We start from the raw sequence: 23,576 nt of genomic DNA, 5'->3' as shown, positions 1-23,576 counted from the left end.
TGAAAAATGCATCACTGACCATGAAATCTGGTCTTTTGCATGCTTTTACTCTATACTATACAGATTTCACAGGGGAAACCAGCGGTTCTCAAATTGGGGATCCTGACCCAAAAGGGAGTTGCAGAGGGTCACAAGGTTATTTTAGGATGGCAATACCACAACCCCTCTTACTTCTGAGCTGGATGGCCAGAGAGGGGTGGCTGTTGGCCAGGTGCCCGGCTCTGAAGGTGGCACCCCACCAGCAGCAGTGCAGAAGTAAAGGGTGGCAAAAGCATACCATGCCATCTGTGCTGCTGTTGGCATTGGCTCTCTTCAGAGCTGGGTTCCTGGCCAGCAGCCACTGCCTTTCAGCTCTGAAGGCAGCACCACTGCCAGCAGCTGTGCAGAAGTAAAGGTAGCAGTGCCGCAACCCTCCCTGCAATAACCTTGCGATTTTCTCTTCTCACACCCCTCCCCCCCCCCCCCCCCCCAGCTCCTTTTTGGGTCAGGACCCCTACAATTACAACACTGAAATTTCAGCTTTAAATAGCTGAAATCATGAAATTTACAACTTTTAAAATCCTATGACCTATTGGTCGATCTTGTGTCTAACTTCTGTGTCCACCAAACAAAGTGTATTTTAACTACTTCCTCCTGATCACTTGTTACTCCCATTTGTAACTGCGTGAACTCTTCCTGAGCAGTCAGTCCTACAGTTACTTATTTCATATATTTAAAAACTCTTCTAAAAGACCACCCCAGTCTTGTGCTCTGCTTAAAGTCTCTGGGCCTGTTCTGTAATGCCCAACTCTAAATTGCTAACCCTGTTTGCATGTACATACCATACCCGTGACCAGGTCAGTCACTTTTTGACTTACTGTAAATTGAAAACCACTAAATTCCCAGCTTGAGACAGGAATGGTGCTTTTAGTAGACGTCTAAACTCCAGGGTAAAAAATGCATCTATTCTAATATAAAATTGACTATTAGGAAAACATCTCCAGATTGTTGGGACTGCACATGAAAAGGCATCATGTCAAGAGCAAAAAGCAAGAGGCAGTCTTTCTATACAATTTGGGTGCAGCTGTTCCTCAAATATTGTGTTCAGGGCATCCCTTATTACAACTGCATTGACAAATGAGAAGGTCAGCTACAAACAGGCTTGAGAGCGGCTATCATGAAGAATAATGGAGTTAAATATGTATAATGTGTTTTGCATGGTTATAGTTGGGCATAACAGTTTGTCACTGAAAGGTATACATTCCAAGTGTAAGATTCATTAGGATGAGGCAAGGGAGAGGATGGACTTCAGAAGGCAACCTTCCTGACCACATCTATTATCCTGGAGACTTTTTGCTAGGATAAGTTATGGAAGCCTCATTGTTTGGGATATTTAAAAGTAGACTTGGCAAAACACCACCACTAACAATAAGAGCAATCCATCAGAGATGAGCCAGATACAGAAGAGAGATTTGAGGTAACACAGCCCATTAGTCCCAGTACGATACACTTAACTTCTTGGTGCCTCGGCACCATAAGTGCCCTACAACATACCAGCTGAAGATCTGTTGATCAGCCATTTCAGCATAGGCCTCCGACTGGAGCTGATCTACTATCTGTGAAAATAAGCTGGCAGGACTTCTTAATTTAGAGGGTTTTTTTTTTTATATATTGTCTGTGGTGTCAGTGGCTTGAACATAATCAACTGTTATGACAAGCAGCTTGAAGTACGCAGGTTTTCCAAAAGAATGACTTAACTAAATCATACCTGGAATGACAGTGCTCCTTTCTAGTAATGCTTTTAAATTTGCCAACTGGAAATAGTGGGGTGTTCGTTCTTTTTTTGTGTGTGTGTGTATGTGTGTGACATATAGAAGCATTTCTGTAATGGAGTGAATTTCTCCTTGTCCATCAGGTCCTGTTCAGCTATTCATGGAGTAATGGGACATAATTTCAATTACAGAATCTGGCCACTAAATTCTTGGCTGCTGCTAACAGGTGTCTGATAAGGTCTTTATAGTAATCAGTGGCACATCTGGTCATATACCAGAAAGCTACACTTTGGCTTTCAACAGTAATGAAAAATCTGATCTTGGCAATATCCTTGACCACTGGCCAAAAGTCATTTGTCTCCAGACAAAACATGATGATTCCTTTTTATAATGGCATCCTTTCCAGCTGAGGACTGATAGCTGACCTTTATTGCTTGCCATTTCATTGGAGTGGTACATAACAAAACAAGGCCTTCCAATGAGTTTCTGCAATCCACAAAGGGATACATTGAAAACCATCTCCTGTCCAGTCACTCTGGATTAGAAATTAAATATGTAGATTGTTGTAAGACTTTTACCAGTATTTCATTGGGGTGGGTGGGTTCCTAAAGCTTGGAGCTAAACAAGTTCAGCAGGGGGTTGGAGAAAATGCTGTTCTGGGTTGACTGACTTTATTTTTAGGTTTAGATATTAAACCTGACACTACCATGTGACACTAAAGGTGGTTCACACTTTGTAAAACTGGAATTTGACTTCTCCCTAACAAATGAAGGGAGAATTGATCATGGATCTTAAATATTTGATCTCTGACCATGAGGGGTGCTATTTCTGCCCCTTTACTACAAAAAGCAGTGTAAGCATCTGACTTGCTGCAAAACTAAGGCAGGTCTACACCAGTGCTTACTTCAATATAACTTAAGTTGCTCAGGGGGTGTGGAAAAGACCCCCCCCCCCCCCCAGCAATATAAGAACATGTTACACCAATCTAAGCACTGGTGTAGACAGCAATACGTCACCAGGAGCCACGCTCCCACACTCAGGGAGGTGGAGTAATTATGCCAACAGGAGCGCTCTCTCCCATTGGCAGAGTCTGCACTAGCAGTGTAGACCTCCCTTGAGTAGCATCGCATATGCCACTAGCTAAACTGAAGGTAGCCTAGCAGGAAAGTCCCCTGGAGAAAAAAAATGCAGGCACTCTTTAAAAGATGTGGGCCATAACATTACTACACCAATGGCAACAACTAAGGCTGCAGCGTACAGAAAGATGGAAGCAAACTCTTCCTGACCTCTGGCAGTTTGAAGGAGCCCGCACGTACAATTGGCAGAAAATCCTGTCTGATTTGACATCAGTTGAAACCGTCTCACTTCCATCAGAAAGTGAAGGTTTTTGCTGATGCACTCAGCTTTAAATGGTTGACTTCCCATAACTCTTTGTTCCAAGGTATCATACGTAATATGGCTTTAACCAGCTGTTTCCCATATTCCTTCACTATATTTCCTTTTTGGTTTGTATATATTTTGCATCTCCTCATGGGACCACTTCTGTAGTGTTAACTAGTGTGGCAGCAAACTAAGGCGCTTGCAGCTTGCATGTAGAAATCAATGGCAGGTATTGTATTTTTCTGCCCTTGATGTATAGGCTCCTTGTGTTTAATAGTGCTTTCAGCATAATGTCACATCTACTGATGTTGCTTATTAAAATTTTCATTGCGGACTTAGCCCTCCAAACATGATTTTTAGATGACAAGTGACCTGAATGAGAACTTCCCGTGAGATACTGCCCATAACTAGAAACTCTATTAAGAGTAACGCTATAACTATTAAAACTAACTCTAAAAGTAATGAAGATCTTTCTTGATGAAAGTTTTCACCTAATGTCTCATTGGAATCTCCTTTTTCTTTTTAAACAGTCTAAAAAGACTTACGAAGATGTGGAAGACTGTAAGGAAATGCCCTGTGCATTTGGATCCATGGAATTTTCAGATGATGCGCTTTACGAGGAATCTCCATTTGCAGGCTTTGCTCTATATACACCCAAAACAAAGCAGGTGCTTGAAGAATTACAATGATTTCCTAAAACAGTTGCTCTTAGTTCAAGAGAATCTGCCTCTTTGACTCTTTTTAATGCACATTGCATTTATGTTTAAGTATCAATGCTTAGTGCTGCATAAGAGAGTCTCTGGCCAGAAGATCTTACAAAGCAAGACCGAGCCAAGAGCCTTTTGGTTGTCAGATGGCTATTACCATAAACTGTAACCCCTTTTCCTAGCTTGTGGGTCCTCATTTACTTGGATGAGGAGAGGCAGGGGACCTGATGCTCACCTTGTGTGTAGGGGCAGTGCAGAAGAAGAAGAAACAGAAGTGGGGAAGGATACAAAAGGGATGGTGAGGCTGACATTATTGGCAGTGAGGATGTGCCAAAAGACTGGATAGGGGAGCAGCCCTGGTCTCAGCCCCCCACGCTTAAGTTAGTGGAAGTGCTTCTAATGAGGGTACACACCACTGACAGAAGGAGGATAGTGTTGACATCAACCACTGCAGTGGTTGTAAGTAGACTTAACATAGATAGACTTAAGGGCATGTCTACACTTGAAACCTAACTACTTTGTGGACGGGTTGAAGAGAAGTGATCTGGGATTGGGAGACTAGAGTGAGAAGCTGAAAGAACTAAGGAGGATTAAGGCACAGGGTAGAAAGGGCTTAATTTTTGTTCAGGGAGAGAATAAGTAGTGACTTAGATGTGTGGGCCCAGAGGAAGAAGTCTGGAGTACTGGGCTGCATGTGAAGCTATGTTGACCTGACCCTTCTAATATATACTGTGTGTGGTCAGTATACTGGCAATATTTTGAACATTGTCCAGAGTTAATTCACCCTTACTTGATCAAATTTCTTGTAGCATTCAAAGCATCAGACACCATTGGATAGTGTAGAATTTACACCACCTCCATCTCCAGTGGCAAGAAGAGCAGCATCAAAGAAAAGCGAAAACAAAGAGAATTCTGACTTGGCATTTACTATCAAGAATGAAGAGCCATTTGTGCTTCCTGCACCGAAGACTCCTCTTAGTAAGAGCCAGAAGGAGAAGAGGATGCAAACTACACCAAATCAAGCACTTCCCTCCACAGGTGTGTCTTACTCTAGACTTCCATTAGCTATGTATGCAGGATGCTTAGAGTTTGTATAGCTGAAAATGTTCTACTCTAGCTAAAACTTATACCTACAAGAGTTCCTGGATGGCTTATTCCATCTTGTGATCCTAGACTATACAATACTCACCAGCCCACTCTTCTTGCTGTAAGAGGTTAGACCACACTACACAGAGGTAATGCATCTTAGTGCTACTGTTAGCTTACTATGAGCTGCTGTACGTCCCTTCTCTTCCTCTTCTTGTCACTGCAGGATTGTGCATACTTTTTGAATGTACTTGGACACTTATAGCAACTAGCTGAAGAGTTTCCACGGTCTATACTCACAACTGACTGGCATATCACAACTTAGATAATAGAAGAGCGTGAAATGCAATCTCCCTTCCCTTCTTTGTTGCCTTGGGATAACTGTTTTTAATGGAGATAGGAGTATTTCCAATAAGTCCTCTGCCTGGGCTTCAAATCACTCCTTTGGGTTACAAAAATACATCAGTTTCCTTCCTTCCCCCCCCCCATTTAGTCTCCCTTTCAGATTCTTACGCACTAGCAAATGTCAGCATGTGAAATCCAAACATTGCAATGAAGACATTTCATACACTAGACTAGTCAACAATTTAAAAGCTCCGTTCTTTCTGGAGTTGTACTCCTAGGGCTTTCTTCAAAGCTTTCCACCCCAACTAGGCTACAGATCATCCCAATGGGGTAATGGGAGCAAACGACCTAACTAGGGTTAAGATGTAGCTTTATAACTTAACAAGTTCTAAGATGGGATTGCCTGTGAGCAGGGAACTGGCCTCTGACCCAGGAGGTCCCTTTCAGTTTCCTATTACATCCATACAAATTATAGATCTTACAGCCGTCCTGCCTTCCTCTTCAACCTACTAGAAACGTTCGCACTATTGCCCGTTGATGCTGTACAAATTGTTTGCAAAGATCAAAAATGAGACTCCCTTTGTAGTAGGTGTAACAAAGTATTTAAAACTGGTGAATGTGCTGCTCCATATTGTGCAAGGGAATACAATTCAGAAACATCTTGTAGCACTCTCTACAGGCTTTCAAGGATTTCTAGTTGGCAAAGGAACTTGACTCAGTGCTCAAGCAGAACATCCTCGTTTTAAGAGTAGTTCAGACCTTAATTTTATACTGACTTGACTGTACCCTAAAGGCAAGAGTGATGCATAGTAACTAATCTGTATATGGTTTACTTTTGGCTGCGCTTTCTGTGGAAACATAAGTGGCAGACATAAGGTCTAGGAAAAGAACCAGTGTGATTCTGCTAACCTGAAACCAAAATGTTGTTAAGGCAAAAGTTTTTCTGCAGAAATTGAAAATACTTCTATTTTTAGAAAAAGGAAATACTAACACTCCATTATAAAGACTGAAGCTGATGTAGATACTTAAGGCAGTGCATGACATTGTGCCATATTTATCATGCTTGACCTCAGAAGTTAAAGATGGTTTCCCACGATTCTATGTGTATGTATAACTAAGTAGCCTTTACCTGATTTAAAGATTGAGGATTCACTAATGCGCCATATAATTATTTTAAATGATTTTGATTATGGCAGGGTTAGGCCTTATCATAGGTTGCCATAAATTCAAATTTGATTTTAAACAGCTGTATTTTTAAGCTTTAAATATTTTTCATTTTTTTTTTTTTTCCCCACCCCGTTCAGAACAAAATCTGAAGAGGTGGCCATAATGCAGTGTCTGGGTGGAAGCTGTTCAGGCTTTTTCTGGTTAAAGTTTACTGGTACTTTGTGTCTGAGCACATAGTGCCCCATAGCAAGAGCTGGGGGTCCAGCATCTGCCACAGTTACATGGCAATAGTAGCAGAGCACCCACCGAACTGCAGAACTTGGACCCCTGTAGTAGCCCTGTAGGAATCACTCACTTCTGCCCAGTCTGACACTCCAGCTGGGCACAGCAGGGATACTGGTGATCAGGACCACCACAGGGAGGGAAGGGAACTGATCAGCTGTTGGCTCTAGGAAGGGGCTTGCTCTCCTCCCCTTGTCTCCAAACTGAGAGTGGAAAGGAAAGTAAGAATCCACACAGTCTCTCATCCCTGAAGGAAAATGGGACCTGGGCAGGGTTGTGGCAGTTCCTCTTTCCTGCTAAACCAGACCTGCATTCACCTGCACACAGGATCTAAACTTCTGAAGTAAGGTCTCCTGATTTCTGGTGTGTATCTCACTCCATTTCTGTAGCAAGCTGGAACATATTTCAAACATTCAAATGGGGTTTATTTAATTGTTTTCTAATTCCCTTATTCATTTACTGGTTAATTTAAAGAACTATTTAAATGCATCTCTGCATTTCCATTTCAGGACCTGTGCTCTGCAGAACTCTATGGGAAGAGTAGACTGAGTGCAACTCTTAAATGACCTAGCAATACTCCTGTTGAAGGAATGGGATATGCAATTCAACCAAAGGGAATCACTGAGTTGAACTGAACTTAAATGTTTCTTGCCCACAAATGCATTGGATTTGGAGCTACATACAGCGTGGCTCTACTTTGAAGAGAGGCGACGTATATTGCTTTAATCAGCAGATCACCCTGTATTTTAGAATCACCCTGTTTTCTTAGAGAAATGTTTGCTCCTGTTGGCTTGGCTGGGCTGCTGTTGCCTAATGAATAGGACTCTTACCAAAATCTTAGGAGGCAACTGTTATGCAACCACTGCCTTCCATGGGACAAAGTTGGCCTGCATAATTTATCACTGGCAGTAATGTGTGATGGAGGGAAACCTGGCTTCAGCGTTGGTGCTCAGACTGAATTTGCAGAGCTGTCTCTATAGGATTAAAGGCAACACTATAGTTGATATTTAGCTTTATCTATAATGGGGTGGGGATAAGGGAACAGAAGCATTACTTGTATCTTAACAGCTTGGATTTCAAAACCAAATTGAAGTACAACACTGTATTGAAAGCACTTGAATTTGCCCACTCTGGCTGTGAAAAGTATCAAACAGAAAACTTAACTAGACAAATGGCTGTCTTGCCACAAAAGCTGATTAGACTCTATGCCAGGCACATTAGTGGTGATCTTGAATGATAGAAATGGCAGTCCTAGAATACCAAACCCCATGGAGAAATGCAAAAGCACTCTTGAGGCAGGGGAAGGGACTCTAGGGGAGAGTGTACAAACTAGGATCTAAGTAACTGATGTTTGGTCTTGGTGTCTACAAACCGTAATCCCCAGCCTCAGGAGGTGGGTACTTTAAATATCTATGCCCATTTTACAGATGGGAAATGGAGGAGGTGACTTGCCAAAGGCTATACATTGAGTCACTGGCAGAGTTGGGACCAGAAGCTAGTTTTATCCAACTCTCATCCTATATTCTAACAACTAAACTACACTGCTTGCCCTAAGTCTGAGCAATTCTTAGTACCCTGGGAGAAATGCCTCACTCAGTCTGAATCTTGAATATAATAGAGTAATGGTGCCTTATGATTCTTATTTTAAAAACACATTTATGGTATTCTATATGTTGAGGAGATGTTAAGGCGGGGACTAAGGAGAGTTGGTTTAAAATGACTGCAGCAAGGAATTTTCATGATCAAAAATCTTTTTCTTTGAAAAAATGTACCCATTTGGATTGGGTTCCTCTTTTTCAACAGAGAGAAGTCAGTGCCCTAAAGACACCCCAATTAAGAAACCCACAAGTCCAGCAAGTACAAGTGAAATGGCTGCAGCAGTCATTAGCCCAGAAAGACGGTAAGTATCTAGTTATTCATACCTATTGCTGACTTTAGAACTGGACTACCTTAATCCTCATATAGACTAGGAAGGCTTGTTACAACAGCACCTATTCTTTCATTGTCTTGGTTTAAAAATAAAATAAACTCCTTAAACCCCTTTCCTACACAGTAGAAAATATTAAAGGCAGAAAAGTTTAAAATTACACACTTCAGTAGTCTTGGACGTATTCCTATTTTCCATAATTACAGATTCACCCTTATTCCACTTCCCCAGAGGGCAGCTGTTTTCTATACACAATTCTCTTTAAATCCCAAATGACTATTGAATGGTAATTCTCATAGCAGCCTTCTAGTTTCAGTTTAGCTATAATGTATTCCACTTGTCTTTCTAAATACAGAGCTGGGGTCTGGTAAGACTTTAGTGATGTATCTGAAATGACTGACTTTCAGCCACTGAGAAAATGGAAGGCCTATTTTTTTTAATCTCTTAATGTGACAGGTGTCGCTCAGTAGACATGGATCTTAATCAAGTTCATGTGGATAGTGGCCAAAAGAAGAAAAGAGCCAAAATGTTTGGAAGTCTGGAAAGAGGCTTGGATAAAATGATCACAATGCTTACACCAGGCAAAAGGAAAGGATCCACAAGAGATGGCCCAAGGAAATTGAAGGTAAGATTGCTAGGATATCTCCTTTATTTAAAGGAGATGGATTCTTATTGGGAAAGTCAATGAGGTCTCCACATCACTGTTTCTAACTTCAGTTGTCTGAACTGTGTCCATTCTGCCTCTACAATAAAGTGCAGGTGCCTTTGCAGTATTGCACCAAATCTACAAAAGCCCCACTTATTGCCAGTTGGTTTGGTTGTGGAAATCACTGCAGTCTGCTTCCCTTCCAGCTGATCTATACACGTCATATAGGGGATGCAGCTGCAGTCAGACTCCTCCTGATCCTGCTCAACGTTCATTCTTGCCAGCAAAGTGTCATGGTAGCACTGGTGACCAAAACCTCAAGCTGGTATAAATGCAGCATCTTGATGTAAAAGCCTCTATATGAGTGGCCCTATCCGAAAGTAGCTTATGACAGCTCAGTAAAATCTGATCTGTCTAAGTTATTTGAATCCTTGAAGGGAGATCACCACCTTGAGTGGTGATGGAGGGAATTAAGACTCTAGTCACTGTCATTGTTCAGAATCAAGAGAATTTGGACTTGGACTTAATGAACTGAATGTCCCTAGGCTACAGAAGGGTTTCTAGTGCTTTAGGGCACTATAGAAATCAAATGTCATGGGAAGTGTACATCTTAAATCTTATCCCCAACTAATAATGTATCAAAAGTTCATTAGGTGTCAGACTGTTTAGGTATTGCCTATGAGTCCAAATGAGGAGCCTGCCACCAACATGCTCAGAGTTGCTTGTCTGATTTTTTTTCAGTCCACTCAAACTCTTGATGTTGGCAGCCTGTCTGGTTCTTACTGGTGTCCAAGCAGGAAACAGAAAGTGAGGTTGGAGACTAGAGAAATGTTAAACTATAAATCTCAAAAATGCTGTTGGATGCCTCTTGGGCTCTTAAGACCCAGAGGTATTTGGGCATATGCATGCTTAATACTCTTTCCATGAGAGCTTATACAAAAAATGGGTAGTAGGGCTTGCAGTATACACTACCATTAAAGCACTAATATAGTATCCCCTATGTTAAAAGTAAACTAAAGGACACATGTGGCTGAATTCTACAAAACTACCATAATGTCAATAAATTTCAGTGGTGCAGTACTGGACACTTGAGTGTATTAAACAGTGACTTGTACAAAACATTTAAAGTGTGTTCTTGCTGCTTCAGAAAATTCTGCAGCTTATAATACACCGGAAATTTCATATAAGCAGAGCATGGAGGAAAAACTGTCTTGATTCATAGATTCTAGGACTTGAAGGGACCTCGAAGTCATTGAGTCCAGTCCCTTGCCCTCATGGCAGGACCAAATACTGTCTAGACCATCCCTGATAGACATTTATCTAACCTACTCTTAAATATCTCCAGAGATGGAGATTCCACAACCTCCCTAGGCAATTTATTCCAGTATTTAACCACCCTGACAGTTAGGAACTTTTTCCTAATGTCCAACCTAAACCTCCCTTGCTGCAGTTTAAGCCCATTGCTTCTTGCTCTATCCTTAGAGGCTAAGGTGAACAAGTTTTCTCCCTCCTTCTTATGACACCCTTTTAGATACCTGAAAACTGCTATCATGTCCCCTCTCAGTCTCCATAACTCTGGAAGTGGCGAGGCTTTTTCTGAGGCCTAAAACAAATCTAATCAAATAAGTGGTGTATGTCTTAAGCTGGCTAACTACTACTTGAGGTACCGGCTAACTAAAAGCTGGTTATTGTCAAGAAAATGGAACATAAGAACAGCTATACTGGGTCAGACTGAAGGTCTGTCTAGCCTAGTATCCTGTCTTCTGATAGTGGCCAGTGCCAGGTGCTTCAGAGAGAATGAACAAAACAGGCAAAGCAAGTGATCAATCCCCTATCATCCACTTCCAGCATCTGGTAATCCGAGGTTTAGGGACACCCAGAGCATGGGGTTGCATCCCTGACAATCTTGGCTAATGGCCATTGATGGACCTATACTCCATTAACTTAGCTAAGAATCCAGTTATAGGTTTGGCCTTCACAACATCCCCTGGCAGAGAGTTCCACAGGTTGACTGTGCGTTGTGTGAAGAAATACTTCCTTCTGTTAAACCTGATGCCTTTTAATTTCATTAGGTGACCCTGGTTCTTGGGTTATGTGAAGGAGTATAACACTCTCTCTCTCCACACCAGTCACTATTTTATAGACTTTGATCATATCCCCTTAGTCATCTCTTTGCCACGCTGAACAGTCCATCTTTTTAATCTCTCCTCATGTGGAAGCTGTTCTATAGCCTTAATCATTTTTTGTTGCCCACCTGCTAACTGTAAAAGCTGGTTATTGTCAAGAAAATGGAGCTCAAGAATTGATGGCACTGAGGTTAATGCAGTGCTATCACCACATTCCAGTCCAGAAAGCTTTTGCCAAATGGCACTGGTAATACTGTCAGTCAGCCTCTGACAAGTCCAGCATGTATTGGGCTATGAGCCGACCCATCTGATAGGTGTTCAGACTGCACTAGGAATACAGAAACTTGGGCACTAGCAGGCAAGTGCATGCCAAGTCTGTTGTGCTCCAAATGCTTCTGCCATTGAGTCAGTTTCTCAGGCCTGCGGTACCTGCAAAACTGCTAGTGAACTTTGAATGCTTTGGAGTAGAGCAATGCAAGATACTCAATTTTAAAGTTCCTGGAGAAGCTCTGGCAGTGAGCTAGGATTAGATTAGATTTCATCTCTAGGCCTCCCAGTTCAGACTCCTTTCCAGTTGCTTCTTGGAAATCTAAAGGTACTCTTTCAAGATCTACTTTTAGGACATAAACAAAGCACTTGTACAGCCACCTTACAGTTGGTAGGAATAATACTGCATACAGTGTACCCAGCTTCCATGCCTAACGTGTGGCTATAGGAGTCCTTTGAAAAGGGATATCGTGTATATAGCCACAAGTCCCTTATGTACAGTGATAAAACATGTAAACTAAAATGGCTCCAATACTCCAAGGGTGAGTTTCTGTGGTGTACTATGCCTCTAAGCAGCACAAAACTTGCAGCCCAGGGGAAGGGTCCTATGGTGGCTTTAAGACTTTTTTTTTTTTTTTTTTTTTTTCCCCCCTCTCTTCTTCCCACTCTTGGGTTGCTCGGGGATTGAAGAGTCCTACCCCCGCCATGGTGACTTGGGTCCCAAGTGTTGTCTAAGTTACAGCCGTTTCACAGGGTTGTCCTATGGGCTACAGCACTACTCCAAATCCCTGCAGTGCTTCAAGTTGACAGGCCACCTACACCAGGCCTTGCAATGAAGTTTTCTTAGGACAACCTTAGGGCTGTCTTCCATGGTGCCTGTAGCAGGGAATCCTCCCCGGCCATATACAGGGTTTTTTAGGCCTCTCTGCCTTTTGATCCAGTGTAAAAGGGTCGGAGCAGGGATGGAGATCTCTCCCTTTGTCCCTGATAACAGGGAGAGTTGATTTTCTTCAACGCTGAAGCTTCTGTCTGTCTTGTAACAATGTCTGACCCTGAGGCACTGTTGGAACTAAGCATTCCTTGTTGCTGTTGCTTAGTTTGATTACTTCAAGTAGTGTCCCTATGGATGCTCCACTTCAGGTGCACATGCACATCTCAAGCCCCTGATCAAAATTTTCTATTGGTAGTGTCCATTCAGCCTGCACATGTGCTCTGCTACCTCATGCCACAAACCAGGGATACCTAGGACTGCCTGGACAAACTGCCTTCCGTTCCTTCTCTATCGCCTCGGCCTGAACCAGAGTACTAGCATGTCTGCCTTGAGTGTGCCTCAGTGTTGTGGTGGTTAGTTTGTATTTCTAGTTAGTATTAGTTGTTACTATCTAATTCTATAGTAGTGAGAGGTTGTGTTTTTCTTTCCATTTTCCCCACTCTTTTCTGGGAAGCTTATTCAGCATGGCTGGGCATGCCTGGCTCACCAGGTTTCAAACAGTGCCTCTTGCTGGGAGGCTATCTCAATCAGCAATGGCCACTTGAAGTGTATCCGTTGCTTAAGAACATAAGAATGGCCATACTGGGTCAGACCAAAGGTCCATCCAGCCCAGTATCCTGTCTACCGACAGTGGCCAATGCCAGGTGCCCCAGAGGGAGTGAACTTAACAGGTAATGATCAAGTGATCTCTTTCCTGCCATCCATCTCCACCCTCTGACAAACAGAGGCTAGGGACACCATTCCTTGCCCATCCTGGCTAATAGCCATTAATGGACTTAACCTCCATGAATTTATCTAGTTCTCTTTTAAACCCTGGTATAGTCCTAGCCTTCATAACCTCCTCAGGCAAGGAGTTCCACAGGTTGACTGTGCGCTGTGTGAACTTCCTTTTATTTGTTTTAAACCTGCTGCCCATTAATTTCATTTGGTGGCCCCTAGTTCTTGTATTATGAGAACAAGTAAACAACTTTTCCTTAACTTTCTCCTTTTTCTGTTCACTTGCAAGGATCCCAAATCTTGCAGAAATAAATGTTGGTTTTTGTTGTTTGTTTTTTGCCTGGCTCTCAAATCTAGAGCCTGAAAGAATCAGGAAACCAAACTGAACTTGATCAAGCACTTCCATCAACCCACTTCAGAGTCAAGTCAGGAGACCCCCTGGACATCTGTCTCCAGACAGATCCAATGCCCCTTTGACCTCTGCTAAGGTCTCCCCTAAGAAGGGGAAGATCTCTGGCTCCAAAGAGGAGCTCCGTCTTGGGAGCTGACTCCTTGTGGTGGAAGGGATCCCGATCTCTCACTAAGTCTACTGTGTCAGAGACATTGACATCGCCACACTATACCATGCAGGCAAGACTCTTCCACTGGTACCAGCGGAGCAGGGAGATCCTGGAGTAATTCAGAGAAGCATGGATCCAGCAGGTACCTGGTATAGTCTAAAGGATTAGGAAGGTCCAGGATGTGCACTTCTTCTCTAGATCAGCACCATCTGCATCAATCTTACCGGTAGTGCCTTTCCACTCAGCTCTGTTGGTACTGACAAAAGTGAAGCACCAGACCTTTGCCGCTGGTGCCTGCATGCTCCAGACCAATGGTACCATCCACTTCAACTGCTGTCAGTACCAATGGTACCTCAGGAATTTCGCTACTCCAGGGACTTGTCAGTGTTTGAACCAGAGTTGCCACTGCTTATGGGTGCTAGACGATTCTGTACAGAGACCAGGGTCTCTGGATTACTATGGCTTCCCAGTACCACAGGCTTCCCTCTGACTTTTTTTTTTATTTTATTTTATTTTGCAGGAGGCCATAAAGGAGGCTGAAGGAAACATTAAATCAGGCTCCTAGTCAGTGCAGGATTACTCTCTCCATTATAGACACCCATACTTTGACAAGGATTCTCATCCACATCAGGGATGGTGGGATTGGTCCTGGGTACCACCCCCTCTCCTCCTGTATGGGCCTCCCCAATGTCCATACTGGGATCTCTAGATGGTGTAGCAGTTTGCTGGACACCTGCTCCATTGCACTGGGAGACTAGGGTGACAGTCACCTCAACCAAGCCCCCAACACAAGGAGACCTTTGAAGAACAGAAGGGTAGGGCAGGCAAACAAAGGCATGTCTCAAACCCCTATTTTGTCTTCATCTCCAGACAATGCAGTTATGCCTCCACCATCAATGGCCAATAATTGATCAGTTCCAGGACCTTGTCAAGAGGGTGGCTGACTAACTTCCTCAAGAGGTATCTAGAGGGTGACTCACAACACAAGCTCCTGGCTGTTGCTGACTGCAGCACATCTATCTGGGTTGCATTACCCATTAATTAAGTATTTTTGGATCTAGCAAAGACTGAGGCAAACTCCTGCAACCATCCCACTAACTAAGTGGCCTGATAAGAAATGTGTTCCCTGAAGGGACTCAGAACTTGTTTCCCACCCTCACCTAATTCCCTGGTGGTGGATGCTGTAAGTAAACAGCATTACTCCGAGCCTATCCTTTATCATAAGGACCAGAAGAGGTTACCCCTTTTTGGATGAAAGGCATACTCATTTGTGAACTTCCAATTTCAGATCACAAACTATCACTTGGCCATGATCACCTATGACTTCATGAATTACAACAGATTTGCAACCTCTACTGAGCACTGTCCACAGGAGCCTAGAGAACACTTCCAAGCCATCATTAAGGAGAGTCAGAAGAGCCAGAATCCCTCTCCAAGCATTCTTGGATGCTGCCGCAAGGTCCATCACCACAGCTATTGTCATGCGCAGGGCACCATGGCTCCAGTTGTCCTGGTTCCCTAGAGAGGTTCAGAATACTGCTGAGGACCTCCTATTTGATGCCCAGAAGCTCCTTCTGGGGGACTAGGGATGAGTCCCCGCACATGCTGAAGGACTCCAGGACCACACTGAGGTCTGAGGGGGGTGTTATACCCCTACAAACAAAAGATTTAGCGCATCTCAAACTGCCCAGAGATTGCACCTGGGTCATTTCTCTGGCTTTCACAGAACCACCAAACCTGCTAGAAAGACAAATTCCACAGCAAAAGAGCTACTCAACCTCTTTCAGCAAGTACCCAGTCATCATTGAAACAACTTTGATGGGTTGGCCAAGGGCTTGAATCCTCCCCTCAGTTTGCAAGCTACAGCCTTTTGCCCACCTTCCCCATTTCTGGACTCCATTTCCAATAGACCTGGTATCATATTGCAGACAAGGGGGTCATGGAGGTTAACATCAGGCTACACAATCCTCTGCATGATCTCCCCTTCCTCATCCCTCTTCAGGGCCCCTCTCATGAGACTGTACTGAGTCAAGAAGTTCACTCTCCTTTTTATTTAGGAGCAATAGAACTGGCCCCATCCCTCACAGGGGTAAAAGGTTTTACCCAAAGTATTTCTTCTCATGCCAAAGGAGGACAGAGGGTAGAGACCATAAATTGGATCTACTATGACTGATCAAAGATTGAAGTCTCAAATTCAGGATGGTGACTCTCTGGCAGCTATCATCCCTTCTCTAAAGGCAGGCGCTTGGCTGTCAGCCCTTGACCTACAGTGTGCCTATTTCTCCTGTATTGCTATATGGATACCTACATATCACCATGGGTCTGAACCATTTTACATTCAGAGTACTTCTCTTTGGACCCAAGGGTGCTTTCAAAGGCTCTAGAGGGAGTAGTTGCTTACCTTTGGCAAGAAACCATTCTAGTTTTCCTGTATCTAGACAACTGGCTATTCGAGGGCTGAACTTACAAAGCAGTATTCACTTCCATCCAGACACCTTTCTCTTCCTGGAATTGGGTCTCCAGCTAAACATGAAGAATTCAGTATTGGCCCCTATAGAGAGAATACAATTCATAAGGGTATATTTGGATTTGTTGGTAGCCAGGGCCTGCTTTCCTACAGACAGATTCATAACTGTTGTCAAATCTGGTTGGGACAATTAAGGAAGCACCGTACTACAGTAAGGAACTGTTAGCAGCTCCTGAGTCGTCATAGCAGCTTGCACCTTTGTGACAGACGATGCCTCCACTGCTTTCAGGGGTGGTTCAGAAGAATCTATTCCTCAACCAGACACAACTTGGACAACGAGGTCACATTTCCCCTGCAGGTGAAGAACTCCCTAGACTGGGGGGGGGGGGGGGGGGATCAATGAAATGTTTGGTCTGCCCAGCTCCAACAGTATCTGACAACACACATCACTGAGCACAACGAAGATAAGGAGCACAACTCCGTATCCTCACAACTTGGGGCATATGGTCACCTTTGGGTGCTCCACTACCTGTCCTCCCTCCCTCCTGCTTCAGACAGGTGCTGGTTGGCTGTTCAGAGAGAACTGAGGGCAGTTCGCTCATACAGCCCTATATACCCTTGGGGTGCAGCACGTGGTTGTATAGAGCAGTGGTTTTCAAACTGTGGGTTGCGACCCAGCACTGCGTTGCGACAGCTCTGGTCAGCACCGCCGACCGGGCCGTTTAAAAGTCCCATCGGCAGTGCTGCCCGGCTAGGCAGGCTAGTTCCTACCTGTTCTGACAACGTGCTGTGCCCCGGAAGTGGCCAACAGCAGGTCTGGCTCCTAGGTGGGGAGGCCATGGGGCTCCACGTGCTGCCCCCACCCCGAGCACTGGCTCTGCACTCCCATTAGCCGGGAATTGGTCAATGGGAGCGGGGGGGGGCAAGGCAGTGCCTGCAGGTGAGCCTTGTGGAGCTGCTAGCGCACCTCTGCCTAGGAGCTGGGCCTGCTGCTGGCCGCTCTCCGGGCGCAGCGCAGTCCGTGGTGCCAGGACAGGCAGGAAGCCTGCCTTAGCACCCCCTCCTCACCGCTGCCCAGGAGCTGCCCAAGGTAAGCCCATGCCCCAATCCCAAGCCCAGAGGCCTCAAACCCAGAGCCCCTTCCTCCCCTCATCCCTGGCCCCACCCCAGAGCCCTGACCCCCTCCCGCACGAGTGTCCCAGCCCTGAGCCCCCCCAAACCCAGAGGCCCCTCCTGCACCCCAAACCCTCATCCCAAACCCACAGCCCTCACTCCCACACCCCAACCCTCTGCCCCAGCCCTAAGCCCCTCCCACACCCCTCATCCCCCAGCTCTGTTGGGTCCGGCATCAACAGTTTTCTTCAACTGGGTCGCTAGAATTTTTTTTTAAACCACTGGTATAGAGCATATGCACAGGCCAAATGTATGCTGCTAACAGGAAAACCTCCTCCGATCAAGGGCTTGTGGCACATGGTGCGTCCTTAGGCAGACACCCCTCGAACCACAGTTACTGTGTAAGGTGAGTAACCTCTTAAGACATCCATTGCCACAGAATCTCTGGTGTTTGGTGTAAATAGTAAAAACAAGTTTGTCTTTCGGATTGAGCTTATTATGCTTTTTTCAGGCTCATTACAATGTGACCACAACTAAACTACTGAATCCAGACCAGCTATTGAATGAACTAATTACCATCCTCCCAAAGAAACATGTTGACTATGTACAGAAGGGGTAAGTCAAGTGTCAGGCAAAACTCATTCCAGCTTGTCTTTGCCCAAGTTGCTAGTTCTCTAGTTTTGCTAAAGCAAAGCATTCAACTTTCTTTCTCTCTCTCTCAACCCCCTCACATTGCCTCTTGTTAAATATTGTACCTCCTATTAGACCACATGAGACACATCCATGTGGTAAATATTGCCTATCTGATGCAAAACGAATGTATCCTAAAGTTCCTTAACTCTCACATACGAATGTTAATAGTCAATCTCCTGTGCTGATCTGTCATACATGTTGTAGCAACTTATTTAAAGGAGCTGAGCAAACTGAGCTAATCCTATCTCTTGTGATTTCATTGACAGCAAAGACTCATTCTGATGCTGTCCTGTTTGCCAAGATAAGGCAGTTTAGTGCTATCATGATGGAGATCACTGTGACCTTCATATAATACCACTTAAAATACTATAATTCCTAGCTGACACAATGTGAGCCTTACTACCTGTCCGTACAGTGCCAGCCATTGAATAGATGTGTTTAACTTGCAGGATCTGGTGGTTAGGGAGTGCAATCTGGGCTCTATTCCTGGTTCTGCTGCTAACTGACACTCGTCAAAAGATTGAATGTGTCTATACCGAAATTTCCTAGTGTGTAAATGGGGACCATAACTCGGGTCGATGCTTGGCTTTTTTTATAAAATGCTCTTCCCTTCTTGAAGGGAAGGCATTTTAAAAGATCAGCCTCCTCGTACAAGTGTCCAACTTCATGTTCCAGGAAGATGCATTTAGCTGCATTAAAGTGACAAACTTCTGTGACCTGGTGATTCAAAGATCAGAGCCTGGTCTTTCACTCCTCCAGCTGGCAAGAGGTGATCTGTAGTTGGCCCTGTGCAGTGCTGCATCTGCAGAGAGCAGGATGGCTCAATTTCTCTTCATCTGGAAGATGGCTGCAGTCTGAGCCTGATGCAGAAGACTAGGGGCAGCCTCACAAGAGGGATGTTGCTGTCATATCTGCAGAAGATAGTCTGACTAGAGAAAAATATAAAATTATCCCCACGCTTTCTATTCTTTGCCATAGACCTCAATTCCCAGGAGAGGCAGGCAGCAGTTCTTGGGGCTAGGGAGAACTTGTGCTCCGCATTAGCATTTGCAGACAAGATATCCTTTTACAAAAGGGAACTAGCTTTCATTTCACCTAACCTTGCTTGAGCTGTTTGCTCACACTGCTGAATCTCAATGTGATACTTTGTGTGGGAAGTATTAATTGTACCTGCTTAAGCTTTCATGTTGCCAACCTCCTGATGGGTATTAAAACAACTCAATGACTATTCTATTTCTTCTTGCCTTGTCTATGCAGCTACACCCTGAAATGTCAAACACAGTCAGATTTTGGCAAAGTGACGATGCAATTTGAGCTAGAAGTGTGCCAGCTTAGTAAACCTGAAGTAGTGGGTATCAGGAGGCAACGGCTTAAAGGCGATGCATGGGTCTACAAGAGACTAGTGGAAGATATCCTATCTAGCTGCAAGATGTAACTAATAGAGGATTCATATCCTAAATAAGGGTGGGTTTACATTGCTTCACACTAATTTTTTTATCTTCTAAAAATTGTTCAAAGAACGGATCTGTTTTTAAATACACTAATTTGTGAATAAATGTGACAAACTTATCTGTCCTTTGTCTTTTAATCATGTACCTTTGTATATCAACTGCTGTCTCTAGATGTCCCTGTCTTGTATGGGTGTGAACTTTCAACTATTTGTATTCAGCAAGTGTAATTTCTTTCTGAAATAAACATTTTATGAATATAGTAAACTGGGCTCCTCTCTTGGGTATAAAATTAAGGTCCAAATGAGAGTTGTTAATTTTCTAATACCAAAAATAATCTTTACAATGTCTTATCAGTTAAAGTACATGTTGGGCAGAAAACAGATAATTCATTTACATAATTCTTTTCCTGTCTAAGTAGGATTTATTGAGATCGTTAACTAAGTCACAGCTGTGGTTACTAGTTAAACTATATGCTCAATATGTTGAACAAAATAGGACTGACTTCAATAAATATGTTAAGCCAACAATGCTAGGATTTAAACTATAAACCCATATAAAATTTTATATCGTATGGTAATTCATTACTAAGCCTAACAATTGCGTGCATGCTTTCTGATCCACTTTGAAGCTTAGAGCGATGTCGGGGATTCCAGTAACTTCTCCATCCAAGCCATTCTAGAGGTATTCCATCCCGGTGGGTGCAGAGGCAGTAACTGTAAGCAATTCAAACGGGCAGTGAGGACATTGCTGGAGTCTTGGTCTATGGATGCTATTACTATTGTTGCTGGATTGATCTATAAAACTTCAAACATGCACAGCTGGTTCAGCAAATCCCCAGGAGGCTAAGGGTTTGGTAGCTGTTATGGCTCAATCGTTACGAGATGGCAGAGTTGTGCTGTTACAGACAAGGTGGGTGAGGCAATACCTTTTATTGGACCAACTTCTGTTGGTGAGACAAGCTTTTGAGCTTACCCAGAGCTCTTCCGGCAGATGTTGCCTTTAACAGTGTGTTGCGTTAATCCTTGCTAAAGGGTGAACCGATTCTGTGTTACCCATCCCTGTAAAATACCACATAGAATCCTGGTGATACAAGTAGACACTAATTTAAATCCAAAGAGCAGTGGTAAGGAAGATTATATTTCTGCAGATGTACACAGAGCAGTGCAAAGAACTCTGCTAAAATGTCTTGTAAAATACGGAACAGTGACAGTAATGAAGCATTTTCAGTAACTCTTCCTGGGCTATGAAGAAAGCCACTACTATGCAGAGCCCTGCATATCTTACACAGTTGCAGCCTGACCTTGAGCCAATCGGACCGGGGAGAGGGAGACTATTACAACATAAGAGCTACTAGGTGTTCCTGGTGGATGCAAGACCAAGATATGGTTTCTACAGAGCTGTGTCAAAAATTTAGAACACTCCTACAGACAAGGTTTTGTTTTTTTTTTCTATGACAGCTCCCCAAACTGGGGCATGTCCCCCTGGGGGCTGCAGAGGAACATTGAGGGGGTTGCTGCTGGGGCCCAGGCCAGCTTCATGCCCAGGGCCATGGCTCTGTACCCACCCCAGCCTTGGCCCCCTTATCCCTCTCCATGACCCCCCCTTTCCTGGAGCTGCAGTCCTGCTCCCAGTCCCAGGGAGTAGGGGTGCAGACATGGTAAGGGGGGATGAGGTAAAAAGTTTGGGGACCACTGTTCTGACATGCTGGTAATAGCTGGCTTGCCTTCCTCTGAGCACTGAATGCTGCTGGCTGAGTCACTGAGCAGACTATTGTTGATGCAGAAGTGTTTGGATATAGACTCTTCATTCCTGTTCCAACTATCCCAATGATGCATTCCCTTTAGGCTACGCTACACATTCAAACCGTCTGAAGATCAGAGGGAAGAATGCCTTGATATGTGCTAAAGCAAAGCAGCATAGATGGTTCTGTTAGAAACCCTACCTCGATGTTGTAAACTACAGTTTACTTGTATGAATATTTGCATATGAAGAGCACAGGCGTAGTCTTCCCAAATCCCATAACTCTTGAACAAAAATGTAGTATTTCAAATACTGTTCAAAGGGTTTGTTTCAATCTAAATATTGCATACTAACAAAGCTTGTCTAATAGTCTTCATAAGTGCCTAAGAGCTGCATGGATGATTTAGAATAATTTAGAACTTCCACTGTCTCCTACATTTGAGTGTCAGATTCCTGCTTCTCAATCCACATTCTACTAGGTAACGTTATGAAACACTGCAACTGGTCTTTAGAGCATGACAATCACTCTAGTTACATTTGCTGGTCATGTATCACGGTAGCATCCAAAAGCCCAGTCTAGGAGCTGCACATGCATACATGGTCCTTACACTTCTTAACTTAAGATCAAGGCAATAGATGGGCAATGAATCTAAAGTCAATTTGTCCAAGATCAAGTCAGTTTTTCTAGATGAGCACTTTGCTAATTCTCCCTCAAGCTAGCTACTTGGTTTACTTCATGTTGGTATCAGAACATATGAGTCTTCAGTGACTTGAAGGTCAGGGTAGTGGCTTTGAAACATGACCATATGACACTGGGCACATGTACAGATCTAGCTGAGGTTGATTGTGACAACACAGCACTATCATGAGGACTTTAAATGAAAATAATTGGACAAAATTCAAACCAGGGTCATTGGACATGAACTAGCTTCCTCGTGCACAGACTTAACAAAGGAGAAAACAACCACATTGGCATGGAGACTGCCAGCTTTTGGGGCATAAGTTAGTGGTTGGAAAACTATTCCGAGAGAGTAATCAATGGTTCACGGTCAAGCTGGAAGCCCATATCCAGTGGAGCCTGAAGGGATCTGATCTGTTTTTGTTCAATATCTTCATCAATGATTTAGGTAATGGCATAGAGAGTACGTTTATAAAGTTTGCAGACAATACCAAGCTGGGAGGGGTTGCAAGTGCTTTGGAGGGTAGGATTAAAATTCACAATGATCTGGAGAAATGGTCTAAAGTAAATAGGATGAAATTCAATAAGAATAACTGCAGAGTACTCCACTTAGGAAGGAACAATCATGTGCACACATACATAATGGGGAATGATTGCCTAGGAAGGAGTACTGCGGAAAGGCATCTGGGGGTCATAGTGGATCATAAGCTAAATATAAGTCAACAGTGTTGCAAAAACCCCCCATCATTCTGGGATGTATTAGCAGGAATGTTGTAAGCAAGACCCGAGAAGTAATTATGCTGTACTCCACGCTGATTAGGCCTCAACTGGAATTTTGTGTCCAGTTCCTGGGTGCTTCAGGAAGGATGTGGACAAATTGGAGAAAGTCCAGAGAAGAGCAACAAAAATGATTAAAGGTCTAGAAAACATGACCTATGAGGGAAGATTGAAAAAATTGGATTTGTTTAGTCTAGAAAAAGAGAAGAGACAGAGAGGACATAACAGTTTTCAAGTACATAAAAGGTTATTACAAAGAGGTGGGAGAAAAATTGCTCTCCTTAACCTCTGATGGTAGAACAAGAAGCAATGGGCTTAAATTGAAGCAAGGGTGGTTTAAGTTGCACATTAGGAAAAAATTCTGAATTCTGAGGGTGGTTAAGCACTGGACTAAATTGCCCAGAGATGTTGTGGAATCTCCATCATTGGAGGTTTTTAAGAGCAGGTTGGACAAACACCTGTCAGGGATGGTCTAGATAATACTTCGTCCTGTCTTGAGTGCAGGGGACTGGACCAGATGACCTCTCAAGGTCCCTTCCAGTCCTACAAGTCTATGTTGCCACTGCTGTTTGTGCAGAAGCTGGTATGTTATGAGTGCTCCTGGCAACAAACACCTGTTGGCCTTAGAAGTAGGAGTGTGACCAACTTGCAGAATGGCAGAGAGAAACTTATGTGACTGTAGCTCAGACTGTGCCTGTATGTGG

At 43.7% G+C, this 23,576-nt stretch overlaps 1 protein-coding gene across 1 annotated transcript in view; it reads left to right on the top strand.

Annotated features, from left to right (window-relative positions):
- MELK (maternal embryonic leucine zipper kinase) overlaps positions 1-19,660 on the top strand; it is a 37,061-nt gene extending 17,401 nt beyond the window's left edge. The window contains exons 12-17 of the mRNA XM_065406547.1: positions 3,662-3,799; positions 4,648-4,878; positions 8,524-8,618; positions 9,102-9,270; positions 18,044-18,147; positions 19,483-19,660. Coding sequence (XP_065262619.1) covers positions 3,662-3,799; positions 4,648-4,878; positions 8,524-8,618; positions 9,102-9,270; positions 18,044-18,147; positions 19,483-19,660 — 915 coding nt within the window. The remainder of the gene's footprint in view (positions 1-3,661; positions 3,800-4,647; positions 4,879-8,523; positions 8,619-9,101; positions 9,271-18,043; positions 18,148-19,482) is intronic.
- Positions 19,661-23,576: the final 3,916 nt, after the last annotated feature.

Source organism: Emys orbicularis, chromosome 6 (assembly GCF_028017835.1).
Source record: "Emys orbicularis isolate rEmyOrb1 chromosome 6, rEmyOrb1.hap1, whole genome shotgun sequence".
Lineage (NCBI taxonomy): Eukaryota > Metazoa > Chordata > Testudines > Emydidae > Emys > Emys orbicularis.
This window is presented reverse-complemented; position numbering and strand designations above follow the sequence as displayed.